This window comes from Amblyomma americanum, chromosome 2 (genome assembly GCF_052857255.1).
Source record: "Amblyomma americanum isolate KBUSLIRL-KWMA chromosome 2, ASM5285725v1, whole genome shotgun sequence".
NCBI classification, from domain to species: Eukaryota; Metazoa; Arthropoda; class Arachnida; order Ixodida; family Ixodidae; genus Amblyomma; species Amblyomma americanum.
Window position 1 is genome coordinate 117633168 of NC_135498.1, and position 15760 is coordinate 117648927.

At 49.2% G+C, this 15760-nt stretch overlaps 1 protein-coding gene across 6 annotated transcripts in view; it reads left to right on the forward strand.

Annotated features, from left to right (window-relative positions):
• Nucleotides 1-15760, forward strand: part of Nf1 (neurofibromin 1) — a 72066-nt gene that overhangs the window by 13728 nt on the left and 42578 nt on the right. For all 6 annotated transcript variants that reach the window (XM_077655163.1, XM_077655164.1, XM_077655166.1 and 3 more), the window contains exons 6-21: nt 1299-1405; nt 1483-1550; nt 2458-2533; nt 2748-2851; nt 3688-3753; nt 6391-6567; nt 6670-6798; nt 7752-7994; nt 8073-8201; nt 8277-8480; nt 8830-9193; nt 9590-9663; nt 9794-10176; nt 11458-11629; nt 14184-14323; nt 14631-15160. In XM_077655163.1, coding sequence (XP_077511289.1) covers nt 1299-1405; nt 1483-1550; nt 2458-2533; nt 2748-2851; nt 3688-3753; nt 6391-6567; nt 6670-6798; nt 7752-7994; nt 8073-8201; nt 8277-8480; nt 8830-9193; nt 9590-9663; nt 9794-10176; nt 11458-11629; nt 14184-14323; nt 14631-15160 — 2966 coding nt within the window. The remainder of the gene's footprint in view (nt 1-1298; nt 1406-1482; nt 1551-2457; nt 2534-2747; nt 2852-3687; nt 3754-6390; nt 6568-6669; nt 6799-7751; nt 7995-8072; nt 8202-8276; nt 8481-8829; nt 9194-9589; nt 9664-9793; nt 10177-11457; nt 11630-14183; nt 14324-14630; nt 15161-15760) is intronic.

The window sequence follows — 15760 nt, forward strand, 5'->3', positions numbered from 1 at the left end:
GTGCAGTGCGGCATTTTGGTACAGCCACGTGCATTGGTTGACGCACCGTTTGCCGCCCTGCACACTGCTGCCCTTGCTCTGCAGAGGCATGAATGGTGCGACCACTAGTTTGCGGCACTGCACAGCAGAGGTCTCCACAAATCGGTCGAATGGCAAATGGTGCAACTCTCCTTTCCTCCTCATTTTTCCTTTGCATTACGTCACCTGAGATGGCTCAGAATTGGGAAACATGCCCTTAACTGCAGTTGCAGTAAAGTGCTACACTGTCTCAGTGTGGTGCATGTCTTCCTACAGTGAGCTGGTCACCCGAGTGCATAGCTGCCTTATTAGAATGACATTCACGTGGGTAATGACAGCCATCAACAGATGCTAGCATGATGCTGATGGCAATATCACTATTGTGCCAGCATTTGGTAACAATTGCTACAGAGCTACAGCTTGTTAAATGATGTTGCTAGAGCATAGTCACTTTTTTTTTTTTAGCAATGAAACTTGCCTGAGCGGGGTTGGGCTGTGGATGTCATTGTAAGTGCATGAATCTGCTTCATGTTTGAGCTCATGAGCTGTTAAGCTCATTTTCAGCTCAAAATGAACACAGTTGACGTACACTTCTGCGGGGTGCCAGGCCAACCGAGAGCTTGTGCTACATTTCCTTGCTACCGCAGTGAGAGAGAGAACTGTATTTCAAAGCAATATTAAGCATTGAGGATAACCTAGGCCAGGGTCACCAAGGCCATCTGGTCTGGCAGCTGGTCCGAGGCGAGCCAAGTCTGCCACGTTAGGGAGAAGGGTGTGGGAAAAGAGGGACTGAATGTCAACGGTGGAGGAGAAAAGGACATGTTCTAAATTAGCATAGGGTTTGGGACAACTGGGGCATGCGAGAGAGTGTTGGATACGGCAGAGAAAAAAACGGGCAGGAGTAATGTCTTGCCGATGCAGATGTGATTTGAGTGACGTTATGATGAGGTCTGTCTGACCTCATGACTACTGCTGTGTAAATATTTGTTCCCTAAAGTGATCTTGTTCTATAATTAGAACACTGTGAATACTGGCCTACTGCTTTGTGTCGGACATCTTTGCCTGTAACGAAGGTGAAATTACACCTAGCAACTGCCGTTGTTGCTAGTCTTAGATTTCATTCAGAGCAGTCATCAGTTCTTTATCACTGGACACTCGATTTGTAATGCCCAGCCTTTTTTTTAGTCAAGCAGCTTGAAGTACTGTGTGAACAAGCCGCATCTCGAACGGAGAAGCCACGTGTCCTTGAGAGTTCTTACAGGCAGCCGCACTTTCCGCAGGCTCCACGAACTCTCCAATGCCAATGAGGAGACGACAGACTTCAGTGACATCGAGCTCATCCAGCACATCAATGTCGACGTGACCAGGCTCATCAAGCTGCTGAATGGTGAGCCCTGTGTTCCCCCCATTGTCCCCTTGCCGCTCGCTGTCTCTCTAAGCCGCTCCTTACCTGCCCTGCTGCAGAGATCAACTCCAAGTTCCGGTCCCTACGCAAGAACGCCCACCTCTGCCTCATGAACAGCCTGGAGAAGGTGCGTGCCTTGTTTTTCTCTTCCTGCTCAAGTTGAATGGCTTGGTTGGCTCAGGTTGGCCATTCCACTGATTAGGCTGTTGAAATAGTCAGACTGTGCTCCTTTAGGCTTGGTAACCGGGCTGCAGAGTACAGTGTCGTTGTGTTTGTAGTCTTGAGTGCTTCCATCTTGGACTCCGGTAATGTTTCTTTGTTCTGCTGTCTTCATTTGAGTGACATCATCACTTCTCTGCAGGTTGTAGTGCATCAAATAATAGGCGAACAGTTTAGGATTTGTTGTTTGTTCTGTTTTGATTTCAATGATTGGAAAAAGGTATTTTTTCACTGCCGAGAGCTCGCATGTGGTGGTTGGTCTGCATAGGTGGCGGCATTCATCTCGTACGTTTGTAGATGTTGCTGAAGCGAAGAGATGTGTTTCCAAGTGTAAGCCTTCCCATGTGCAACGGTGTGGAATGTGTCTCCAGTTTTCTCCTTAATTCTAACGGTAGCTCAGTAAGACTAAGCGCAGAAGAGAATGGTTGAAAGAGTGTAGCCCTCCTCTTTCGTGTTGCTTCCCTTTTCGTGCTGTTCTTTGAACAGGGGCCCTCATATCAGCTAGCCCAGGTTTTTATTCCTCTTCTATTAATGGACCTTGCTACTCTATATTAAGAAATACTAGCCGCACTACATTGCGGGCTAGTTCAGATCTTCTGTCAGTTGTGGCATGAGGTGTTGGCCATGCCTTCTGTTATAGTGAGGGCGATAAAGTCCTTTCAGTTACCTTTTGATTGCATAATGAAAGGGTGTTATTAGTGGGCTTACTAGCGCATTCCTGATGACGTGGTAGCACTGTGCATGGAGACCTTTGGACTGTGATTTCCCATGGTGGCTCATGATCTCGACCTGCGACTGGCCATTGCTCAATGCAGGCCATCTGGAACTGGATGGACACCTACCCTCATGAGTTCATGGAGTTGCAGAACAAACCCAACGATGAGCTGGCAGGTGGGTGTCTTCATCGGTTTGTGAAGCCTCTGTTTTCAGGTGCACTCTTTTTTTCTCTGGCCTGGTCTTGTAAATTCAGCGTTGCCATGACGTGATGCCCCACTACTCACTGCTCTGCAAAGGGAGCATACATTCGTTTGTTGATTCATTCTATTGTGGTGCACTCGTTTATTCGCTCCGTAAATGGGGGTGCCCTTCGCTGTTTGCATTGCAGATGCCTGTGACCGCATGTTCGATGTGCTGGACAGCTTTGCGGAGAACAACAAGCGGCGGGCCCAGGCCTGGCCCCTGCAGATCATGCTGCTCGTCCTCTGCCCCGTGAGTGCAGCATTGGTCACTTTCTTCGGCACCATTGGTTGCCTTCCCTTCTTGTCCACTGAGTTGGGAAAGTATGTTAGAAATGGCTAGTGCAGCAATGAAAAAATAAAATGCAAGAATGTGGTTTTATTGCTGTAATTCTGTAACATTATCTTCTATTACCCCCAGTTCTCACTTATTCCCAGTGCGTGTTTTTCCACCACAAGATGCTGTGTGCATGGGTTCTGGGTAGTGTTGACCATGACTACCAGATTTCTTTGACCGTGGTTGGCTTCGAGACTTCAGTTTGAAATCGGGCAGTTTCCAACTGCATGTGTCTTTGAAGTTGGGGACGAGTGCCGCCCCTGAAGGCATTGACTGTGGAGGAAAGTTTGATATTTGTGTGAACCAGCATCAGAACCAGCAGAGCCTAACGTCTTTATTAAGCAGTGTACTTTTTTCCCCGAAGAACTCAACAGTTGACAAAATCCCCCGTTTTGAGGCATTTGGGCTGCCTGTTTTTCTAGTGCCTGCCTGGTGTGAAATTTCGCAACTGGGTGCAGAGGAGAGTTTTGTTGAGAAGGTGCCTCTTCCTTCTTCGTATAAATGCTGTATCTTCAGCAGCTGCTGCTGTTTGTGAAAATGAGAGCTGCTAGGGACAAACCGCTATTTGTTCACCTGTTGGAGGTGACCACCTTTTCTGAAATATTTTTGCGTTTCTTAGTCTGCAAGACACTGTCTAGTGAGTCGAATCACACCTTGTCTTATTTTCTATTTCCTCCGCCCACTTTGTCCATAAACCCTGCCCACTGTGCACAGGCGTGTTTTGGTGAGTAATGTGGTCACTTGCCTTGCAGATCATCCTGGAGGAAATAGTGAATGCTGACTCGGGTGCACCATGTTCACCGCGCCACCTAAAGAAGGTACGCGTGAAAACCACACTGTCGTAGGTAATTGGCATAGCTGCAAGTGAAGTGACTGGTCTGCATGCATGGACATCTTAACTCTTTCCTTACTGCGGGAAAACAGGCAATTTTCAGGGTGGTGTGCGCAAAAAATTTATTCACCCATAAATTAAAAAAACATTGCTTTATGGCAGGGCACCAATGTTCAGCCAAAAAAACCTCTCTCTTTAATGACATAACGGAAAAAAAAAGGATACATATTGTTTATGAAGAAAAAAAACTTTTGAAAAGACTCGCCTGGAAATTCACAAAAATATTAAATATATTCAGCCAGAGAATAGGAGAATAAAAAGTCGAGAATACATGTTTTATGTGCTGTCATGCCAGAAACAACTACAGTAGAATCTCGTTACAACAAACTTCACGGGACCACCGAATTTAAATCGTCATTTTGAAATATCGTAGTACTGAAAAACCATTATTTTCATGTCAGTAATGCATCACAAGAACTAAAATTACGTACCTTTGAAGCAGATTTACGTGTTGGTAAGTAAATAATAAACGATAACGCTGGGCACAGTTTAACTACAATTTATTGCTTGAAGAAGTCTGTTATCTTCTTCTGGCGAGTAGACGACAGGCGCTGCAGGACGAACGCCTCCACGTCCTCGACCTTCCTGTGCACGTCATCGGGGACATCTTTGCAGCGCCCGAGGAATGATCGGGCCTTCTCTAGAAAGACTAGGACATCCGAGCCGGAAACAATCTCTTCCTCTTCGTGCGCTGATCCATTGTCGGCATCGTCTTCGTCGCTACTACATTCTTTTTGCTCACGCATTTGATTCACGATGTCCGGTGGTGAGCTCCGCGGATGTAGTCGTCGTGCTGTCGCTATCCACATAATTCGAAAGTCGTCCACATAAGTCGCTGTCCACGGTAGTTGCCCAGCCGCAGACGTTTTCTTGAGGGAGCCAGCTGCGACTCTCGATGTAGTTTTATGATCTTGTCCCGATCTTTGAGCATCGTTGCCATTGTTGGCGGTGCAATGTCAAGCTCCCTGCACAAGTCCGCTTGCTTTTTTCCACCAGCTGCGACAGAATGTCCGCTTTTTCTTTAAGCGAAAACTGGTGTCGCTTCTTTTTAACGCGGAGGCCAGGAGAACTCATTGTCAGCAAAGCTACTGCACAACACAATCACAGCGCCGATAACTTTGCAGATCCTAACGTTTGCTGTCGACGTGGTGACATTGCACTGAATAGGCTTAAGACTACTGCGCAGTATGTGACCACACGCTGGATGGATGATAATGGCCTTACCCTTTGTATCGGGCGGCAGCTTGCGCCGCCTAGCCTATATTCATTCAACGCGACACTCGCGTGATGGCGATACCGCTGGGGCTGTATCCATTGCAACGAGTTCCCCAGCGCATAGCTGATGCTTCGGATGATGATGACAGGCGTCAGCTTCAGGGATTTTGTGCGGAACTTCGACGGAACTTCGTAATAACGAAGCGTCTTGCGACGAATGCGAGATTAAATTACATACGTTATTCTGAAATATTCGGTAATTTGAAATTCGTAGTACTGAAAGTTTTTTACATTGAAAGTATAGGCATTTTGGCGGGGATTTAAAAAAAAATTTGTAAATCTGAAAATTTCGTTAATCTGATGTTCGTTGTAACGAGATTTTACTTTATCAAGAGCTACAGAACTGTCAGCAAAGGAAGAAAAAAGTTGCTCACATGAAGCACTTTGGACTACTGTGGGGTGCATTGACAAGGTCGATCGCAGCCTATCTTGGAGAAAACGCGATCCACTAGATTGCTGGTGGCATGGAATAGTTCAGGACATTCTCGGTATCTTCATAGAGGCTCGGAAACGAGTGCAGCATCTCCTCTGCAGTGGCAAAAAAAGAACGTTGCAGGTGGGCACCTGTCAATAGTCCAAGCGGGGCGGAGCAGTCATCTCTGTCCGAACTACTATAATCAGATGAATGCGCATCATCTTTTTACATTAAGCTGTCGCTTCCATTTATAAAGTCAAAGTGTCGATGCTGCGGATTTCATGAGAACACAGCTGTTAAGCAGTGTTGGTGTAAAGTCAAGATGCCACTTTTTGTGCCATGCCCACAGTGATCGCTTGACGTTGACAGCCTTTGCTTGAAGTTTAAAAATACCTCCCCATACGGCTGACAAAAAAAAAAAAAACATTTGAAAATGAAGCGCAATTCTTTTGCAATACACGGATCTAGTTACTTGTCCAGAAGTGGCTCGGATCACACAGAACGGGTCATGTTGCATCATTGTTCAAATTGAATGATTTGAAATGGTGCACTAATGAAAGAGTTAAGTTGTAGTAAAGAATGATAGAGCAGCGTATGTGTACACAAAAGAAGCCAACAGTCATTGAAACCAAAGAAGGCATTGAAGAGTGTTACTTTTTATTTTATGTTGGCGTTGACTAGATGGGGAATGAATGGCACAGTAATTTTGGCCTGAGGAATTTTCACAGAAGATGGAGTAGAAGGCAACTTCCCACCAGCGGCATGCGGTTGCCTTTTTCTTGGTATACACGTGTCCCACAAATGCAGTGTAGCATCTGTTGCTGCAGTCTCCTTCTGGCAGAGTGCAGGAATTGCTGGCTTGTTGATATGCAGAGGCAGTTTATCGACAACGTCAAAAAGGCCCTGGTACCCCACGGGACCAGCAAGCAGCTGACAGAGGCTGCGGCCGTGACGTGCGTCAAGCTCTGCAAGGCATCCACATACATCAACATCCTGGACAGCAACAATGTCGTTTTTGCCCTCGTCCAGGTGGTCATCAATGACCTCAAGGTGCGATGTGTGCTTTCGTACGATAACCTTGCTTGCAGCTTCTACCCCCCCCCTGCGGATTGTCAACATCGTCTTTGATGATGGTCGTGTGGAACTGTGCAGTTGCTGCTGTTCAACCCGGCCAAGCCCTTTGTGCGCAGCCAGGCCACAGTGGCCCAGGATGTGGAGCTCATGACCGACTGCTTTGTGTCCTGCTTCCGCATCAACCCGCACAACAACGAGGCACTCAAGGTTGGTTGCCTCCTCTCTCTTTCTACTTTTCTGTCTTCTGTTTAAGCTCCGGTGAAGGGCACTCTGTGAAAGCTGGGGCAGGGGTGTGGGGTACCTGCGGATGCTTAGAATATGACAGGATGGCAGGAGCAGCCCATGTAGTTAGTGGATTGTGGAAGCTGCAAAGAATATTTGATTTCCTTGTGGCCTCTGCAGTGAATACAGAATGTGATAATGGGAGATATGCTGTTCTTATTGCAAGCATAAGTACTATAATTTATTTTTGTCTGCTCCTTTACACTAGCTGCATTGATCACAAAAAAAGATTCAAGTTTTTATTGGCTTCTGCGTGCTGTAAGCTTTTGCAGCTGGTAGTGCATTGTCAACAAAAACGAGGGGCATGCATAAAATAGTTAATAAATTGTATACGAAAAGTAATGGTAATAATAATAATAATATTTGCTGATCAGAAAGGGAATGGCACAACTCACTTCTTGTTGGACATCTCACTGTGCTATGGAAGAAGGGGTGAAGAAGGAAGGGTGTTGCATCATTGCTACCAAAGCATGCCGGTTTGTGAAAAATTTCGACCACCTGGCATTCTTTAATGTGTGCTCTGACATCGCAGAGCACAGGGGCATCTTTTGTGTTTTGCCTCTATCAAAATGCATCTGCTGCAGCCAGGATTTGATCCCGCATCCTTGGGCTCCGCAGCCTGAAGTCCAAACCATTGAGCCACCATGGCAGCTGTACATAAAGTAATAAACGCAGCTAGGGCTGCAGTGTTGTTGCCTAGGTAAATGAATTGAATTTTAAAACTTTTTTTTGTTTAATAAGCAAGCTGCAATAGACAGGTGAAAGCTCCCACAGTGCCCAATGTATGATTGGGATGAGAGCATGCAGCCTTCTGGCTTCCAACCTGGCTTGGCTTTTTCCTTGATTGCTTACTCATCCCCCGCACATTGCATCTGCAGGTGTGCCTGCATGCGGGCGGCCCCACGTGGACATACCAGCACGTGCTGCTGGGCTCCCTGCTGCGAGTGGTGAGCCAGCCGCGGCGGCTGCCATGGTGGCCCCAGGTGGACCTTCTCTACTCCAAGGCGCCCGAGCTGCGACACATGTTCACAGACACCCTCAACCGGGTCACCCAGGGCTTTGTTTCTGCCCACGGCGGAGGCTCTTCCTCGTCGGGTGGACCCGCCAAGATGATGATCCCGGTAAGGTCCATTCTTCAACTCCCCATGGGAGGAAACATGGCCTTGCCCCTGACACTCGATACTTGCTTGTGTGTGCAGAGCCTCACCCTGAAGGAGAAGGTGAGCACGCTAAAGTTCAAGGAGAAGACCGAGGAACAGCTGTCATACAAGAACCTGCTGCTGCTCATGGTGCGGCTCATCCACGCCGACCCCATGCTCATGCTCAACGTAAGTGCCTCTGCTCGGCCCTAGAGCTCACCCGTGTGCCTCTTCGCCACCTGCCCATTGCCTTGCTGTTTACAGAGCCAGGGCAAGGCAGGCCACGAGGTGCAGAGTAGCACCCTGGAGCTGATCAACGGGCTGGTGTCGCTGGTGCACCAGCCGCCCAGCATGCAGGACCTGGCCCAAGAGGCAATGGAGGCTCTGCTGGTGCTGCATCTGCCTGAGCACATCGAGCGCTGGAACCCTGAGGCACCCATCAACACCTGCTGGGACCTCTCCTCACAGGTGCCTCTCACTCTTTGTACCTAACATCCCACACCTTGAGACTACATCTCTTGTACAACCCTCTTGCCCTTGCACTGACTCTCCTGCCCTTGCATGAACTCAGCCGCACTTGTACTGGCTTTCCATTCCTTTTTACTGACTTACCGGCCCTTGCCCCAATTCATTTGTGCTTGTACTGAATTAGCAGCGCTTGTACCAGCTCTCCTGCCTTTGCACCAACTCACCCACACTTGTACTGACTTGCCAGCCTTGGTACCGGCTCTCCTGCCCTTGAACCGGCTCACCCATGCTTGTGCCAAATTTTCTGCCTTCATGCGTACTCATCTGCCTTTTTACTGTGGCTGTGCAGGCGCTGTTCTCCATCTCGCAAAAGCTGATCCAACACCAAATCTTGGGGTACACGGATGTGCTGCGGTGGCTGCGGGATGTGCTGCGGTGCCGCAACGCCTTCCTGGCCCGCCACCGGGAGTATGCTAACCTTGGCTCGCACGTGGCCATCTGCAAGCAGGCGCATATCAAGCTGGAGGTTGTGTTCTTCATGTACCTCTGGAGTGTGGACATTGATGCAGTCCTGGTGGCCATGTCCTGCTTTGCCTTGCTCTGCGAGGAAGCCGACATTCGCTGCGGCCAGGACGATCTCACCGTCACCTACCTGCTGCCAAACTACCACGTCTACCAGGAGCTGGCCACCGCCAGCACTGTGCTCACCACTGGTGAGGGCACCCTGCGTTCACTACTTTGCTGTCTTGTTCCGGCAGGCAACAAGTTCAGGCTTGCGCCATCATGTTGGTGGCTAGTCAAGTCAGTAAATCATTGCAGTATCTGTTCAAGGATCAAATTGTTTTAAATTTCAGTGGTACACCAGAGATTTGAAGATCTGATTGAATTTCAATTCAGCGTGCTATTGTTCAGTTCAGATTTGAAACTCTAAGTGTTCACACACTGTCGGTAACTAAGCAAGTTAAACAGCAAAGCCAAGTCAAGTGGAAAAGCTTGTACAGTGAAACCTTTTTTCTTTGTTGTTAAATTGATAGCACAGGCAACCTTATGCGTCCTTCCCACATTCTGTTTTGGTTGGTAGTTTCATTGCTTGCGCTTCCTGGTTCTAGGGCGGGCTGTGCTGCAGAAGAGGATCATGGCTTTGCTCAGGAAGATCGAGCACTGCACCCAGGGCTGCTCACTGGTGGGTATCGTGCCCATCATGCCTGATTCTGCTGTATTCTGCTGATGATCAGCAAGGCTGAACAAAGCCCCTTGATCTTGCTGCATCTCTTCTCTGTCACCGTTCATATCGCATCGCGTGCTGCGTGCAGGCTTGGGAGGACACATTCATGAACTGGGATGCGGTGACCAAGCTGCTGGTGAGCTACCCCAAGTCCAAGCTGGAGGAGGGCCAGATGATCTGTGAGTCGCTGCACCGCACCATCGGCAAGCGGCGGGCCTCCCACCAGAGCACTGAGCACGAGCTGGAGGACCAGGTGAATGAGTGGGCCAACATGACAGGCTTCCTGTGCGCCCTTGGGGGCGTGTGCCTGCAGCGCCGCTCCCCTTCATCCTCCGCACGGGCACCCCCCCGCTCCTCCCTGTACGGGGGCACCCTCACCTCCCTGGACGCCCGCACCAAGGGGGCCATGGTCGGGGTGGCCGGCGGAATGCTCACGCCGGGACAGGACATCCAGTTCTGCCCCGTCACACAGTGAGTGTGCCTACCTGTGCTTTGGGTTGACATCCGAAAGTAAGCCTGCCTAAAAGGGCACTAGACTGCTTTTTGTGCTTGACGGGTTATTACAGTCAATGGGTAGATTGCGTTGCCAGCAACATCTCAGCCCATTTGCATAGCACTTGCAAATGGAGCACAAACATAAAGTTTCCTCCCTTTTTTTACGACTTCTATACGACATAATATAAGCAGAAGCATTGGAGGAATTAGTGCTTGCACCAACATGCGATGCGGCTAGTACTGGAGCTCAGAATTGTAGTGGGAGCCATGATCGCACAAGCAGTGGCAATGGCTGTGGCCTTGGTAAGGTGGTAAGGAAGGCATATGATTGACATTGAGGTCTGGGGAAAACGGAAGAGAGGATTCGAGTTGAGGGAAAGGGCAAAAGTTACAGGCTATAGATTTAACTTAGTTATGTCGCGTATTTAAAAAAAAGTATTCCTGTACAGTGTTTCTTGTAATTCACCATACGTCTCCAAAGTGTTTCGTGTTGGGAGGAGATGAAAGGGCAGAGAGGTCCATTAAAAGGGAAGGATGTAGGCTAAGAAAATTATGCTGTAGAGGCTGGTTACATCAGCGCATATCTGTGCGTCCTTGCATGCTTATTTTTTAAAACTGACACATAGGTGGTGTGGGATACCCACATGTTCGACACGTTATTTAACAGAATGCTAAAGGAGTAGAGATGACATGTTTCCAGGTTTTTCCGGATAACGATGTGCATGGCCTTAGGAAAGACAGAAGTGGAGAAGGTATGCCCCAGTGTGCTTTAGGTAATTATTACAGCTGCGGTCATCATCAGCAGTTTTGGGTTTGGCTTTTGCAGGCTGTAATGTGAGATGAGGGCACACTAAACTGCCAGAAGCCATGCACTCATAGAACATTGACTCATATACTGCTTCATTGTGTGCTGCAAATCACAGAACTGCCTCAAGTCATGAGCGCTTGCAGTAGATAGCAGAGCAGCAATGCAAAGTAGTGAATGCGGAGTAGGGAATGCACAGCAGTGAATGCGGAGAAGTGAATGCGGAGCAGTGGAGTAGTAAATACGGACCACTGAACATGGAGCAACGGATGTGGAGCAGTGGACGGGGAGTAGTGAACGTGGAGCAGTAAATGCAAAGCAGCACATGCGTAGCAGTGAATGTGCCACTGTTTTGTCAGTGCATGTGGCGTGTGCACTGCGGTGTTGCAGGGAGGACACTGAAGCATGCTGGGGAGCTTGCCGAGTGTGCCCTGTGCTCCTTTTGTGTGCAGGTTTGTGGGCCAGCTGCTGCGCCTGCTGGTGTGCCACAACGAGAAGTTTGGCACCCAGATCCAGAAGCATGTCAAGGACCTGGTTGCACACGAGATGAGTCCCACCCTGTACCCGATCCTCTTTGACCAGATCAAGGCCATCGTGGAGAAGTTCTTCGACCCACAGGGGCAGGTGGGGGGACCGCTCCTTCTCTCTACATTTCTTGTGCATCCACTCAAGGGCAGGGAATGAGTGGATGGAACTGAGGGGAGACACGTAATCTAGGCACAGGGTTGTAGTCTGTGCAGTATTTTTTTTGTTCACATTGCCCTAATTCATTATCTGGAGATTAGCGCTGTACACGGAAAAGTACCCAGTGATCTAGAAATGCCGTATTTACTCGCGTATAACCCGTATCAAAATTTTAAAAGGCACGTTTAAAAAGTGGGGGTGCGGGCTATGTGCGAATTTTTTCTTTGGGTGGGGGTCAGCTTCACGACAATACATGGCAGCCTCCCCCGTGTAGTCCACCATCCCCATCGTCATTGACGCTTGTCAAGTCGATTAGGGGCCTACGAAAGGCATAGCCAAATCCACATTCATAGTCTGTTTATTCTTCCCCACGCCATTGGCCACATTTTCTTCAGCCAGTGTTGTTGAGTCTAGTGTCAGGCGCTGTTTCGTTTACTACACCCCAGTTTGCACTGCTTGCCTGCTTTGTTTTGGTGTAATGAGTGCGACTCTGTGGCAGTGTTTCACCGCAAAAGGGAAGCTAAAAGTCATAGCCATTGACAAAGAAGTCGGCAACAGAGCTGGTGCAAGACAGCATGACGTCGACGAGTTGTGCGTTTGCGACTGCAGGGAGAAAAAAAGAGACTTGAAACTACGAACCGGGACAGGCAAACGTTTCTTGGTCTGAATAATGGCGTGTACCCCCCACCTCGAAACGCTGCTTGCCAAGCTCATTGAGGAACAGAGAAGCCGTAGCCACGCTGTTTCGACTGAGATGGCACAAATGGAAGCTCTGAAGTTGGCCTGGAAAATGAACATTCCACGCGAGTTTTGTGCAAGCCGTGGATGGCTTCAGTGCTTCAGGCGAAGACATGGATGTTCTATGCGGCGGCGAACACCCATGTGCCAGCAGCTCCCTGGTGCCTACGAGGAAAAATTGTTGGAACTTTCAATGATATGTCATCGCACTTCGGAAGGAGCAGAGCTATTTGCTGTCTCGGGTGGGAAATGCTGATCAGACACCTGTGTACTGTGAGATGCCGATTGACATGACCATAGAAAAAAAAAGGGTTCCAATCAATCAGCATGCTGACCAGCGCAAATTCTAAGCTGAGCTGCACAGTCACGGTATGTGATTTGGCTGACGGCACGAAACTGCGTAGCACACCACTGCCCCCAGGAATGGTTGTGCGTGCGGAAGGAAATTCCTGGATGAACAGTGGCCTAGCCGGTGACTGGCTTGAGTAATCTGGGAACGAAGACAAGGTGCCTTGCTTGCACGCTGGTCGATGCTCATACTGGATTCCTTCCGAGGCCACTGCACTGATGCGGCGAAGGCTCGCCTCGCCGAGACCGACCTTGTTATAATACCTGGAGGCATGATGTCCATGCTACAGCCACTCAACGTGTGCCTGAACAAGCCTTTCCAAGGCACACGTGAAGCGGCTGTATGCCCAGTGGATGGCCGGCGGCCTTTACGCCTTCACACCAACGGGACGCGTGCGAAGGCCCGATATTCCATTGCTCTGCCAGTGGATCGTGGATGTGGGGAAAGGGGTACCGGCCGACTTGGTGCGTAAAAGCTTTAAAAAATGTGCCATCAGTAACAGCTTGAATGGTTCCGAGGACGACTAAGTCTTTGAGAGTGGCGATGAAGCTTCAGATGGTAGCAGTGAGAGCGGCAACAATTGAGAATCGGATAACCAGTGACTTGGTAATGGTCGTTTGAATATATGTTCTGAAAACGTAATGATCGCTGAGTGAGCAGTTGTATCATTCTAACGGTCATTTTTTTTTTTTTTTCAGCTAAACGTGCGGGTTATATGCGAGGTTTTTTTTTTTCGTGGAGTTCAGAGCTAGGGGTGCGGGTTATACGCAGGGGCGGGTTATACGCAGGGGCGGGTTATACGCGAGTAAATACGGTATAGTTAAGGACAGAATGCAGGGTGGGTTGGTAGTGATTCATAGTCACGCGGTGCAACAATACTGTACCTCTCATCTGTGTTTTTTTCCGCTGTGTGAACATTGATCACCACCAACTCGTCCAGTTTTTGGCCCCTCCTTGAACTGGTTCAGTTGCACCAAGATCCGGTGTAGCCCTTACTGAGCAGTAGTGTTTAGCATAGGACGTCGGGTCCAAGCTGGTCATATCTGTGGTCATAAAAATTTTGTAGCAATGTTGCTGTGTGTGGGAATCTTACACGAATCCCTCATGTTTTCCTCATTCAGTGTTTTTCATTCCAAGTAGGAATCTTCTGGATTATAAGTCTGCCATGTGTGATGAGACAACAGTTGCAATCAACATTCTTATGGGTGCATCCGCATTTCAGCAGGATGAAGCGTTATAGGTGTTTCAAGGTTCTAAGCTCTACACGGTTCCATCCTTAGCTGGTCGAACCTCCTTTTAAAGGTGTGCCACTTCTGTTGTACCATTGTGTCTCCTTTCCTTCTGTTCTGCATGACTCCTGGAATTCCATACCAGCTTTTGCCTTAGCATTCTCTGCTTTTATTGCAGGTGACCGTGATTGAGACCAACACACAGTTCATCGAGCATGTCATCTTCATCATGAAGAGTGTCTTTGAGAACCGGCTGGACCACACCACCGAGCACCTAGGGGTCACCAGCATTGAGGCCATGATGCTCACCATTGTCAGGTGGGGCCACTCTTTTAGGTGCCACGTTATTGCGACGGGCAAAACTGCTGCAAAGCTCATTGAGATAAGCTGAAGTTTAAGGACAGAAACTGTGTTGTTTTTTGCTGCGGCTTTAGTCGCTGAGCATGCATCCAGGTAGCTGGTAAGCAAACAGGCTTCCTAGGATGCCTCTCTCTTGGAGTACCTCGCTGGTGGGAAGCTGCACTGGTGTGGTACCTCACTGCACGAAACAGTGAGCACCCCACCTGGCTCTGCAGTTGTGGAGTCCCCCCTGCTCTGATCAAAGGTGGCGGTGTTGGTGGTGCAGGTATGTGCGGCACCTGGACACGACGGTGCACGCGCTTCACATCAAGACCAAGCTCTGCCAACTGGTGGAGGCAACCATGGCCCGGCGGGATGACCTGGCCTTCAGGCAGGAGATGAAATTCCGCAACAAGCTGGTGGAATACCTCACCGACTGGGTGATGGGCAACAGCCACCAGATGGCCCCACCGGGGTGTGGGGATGTGACGGCCATTACGCGGGACCTGGACCAGGCGTGCATGCAGGCGGTGGCCGCACTGCTGCTGGGGCTGCCCCTGCAGCCCGAGGAGAGCGACCGGGGCGACCTCATGGAGGCCAAGTCCCAGCTCTTCCTCAAGTATTTCTCCCTCTTCATGAACCTGCTCAATGAGTGCAGTGAGGCGCCCCCTCCACCTCCCTCTGAGGAGAAGGACGGTGGACACCGCCACCGCCTGCAGCAGTCGTCCAAGCTGGGTGAGCTGCGCACCTGCACCATCCAGGCCATGTCCAACCTGCTGAGCGCCAACATCGACTCGGGACTCATGCACTCCATTGGTGGGTCTCTCTCGTGTCCCGATCGTGCTTGCCATGTGTATGTGCAGCGAGTTGATAACTTCATATAATCCCATGCAAGGCTGCTGAGAAGGCTTGCTCTGACTGAAACAGTAAGTCACACTTGGTGCCAGTTTCAGATTGACTGCTATGTTGAGCTTGTTCCTGTGCCTGTTCCTTGAATGACCATGCTCTGAAATGCACAGGCACAATTATTTGCAGAAGAAAATGGCATGCTCACTGCAGTTGTGGAAGGAGTGGTCTGTACCTAAAATGTGATTGTATGTTGGGAAGCTAAAGTTCCTTCAAAAATATCTGTGGTTGGGCCATGGATAAATGCTGACTCAGTTGCATACAAGATCCTATACAGCACCTTCGTAATACCTGCGTTCCAGTTTTAGAAGCCCGAACTGTGCTATTTCATTCAGAGGTAACCTCAGTATTGCAGTAACCACTCAAATGTAGGACGTGTCCCGGTTGATTTGAATCGGGAATCTCTTGAAATGTGGTCATCAAGAGTGTCGGATGTTATGATCATGAGATGCTGGAATTTATATTTAATTATGATTCATGCCTTCTTCTCTGTGATAAGAGGAGCCCTCT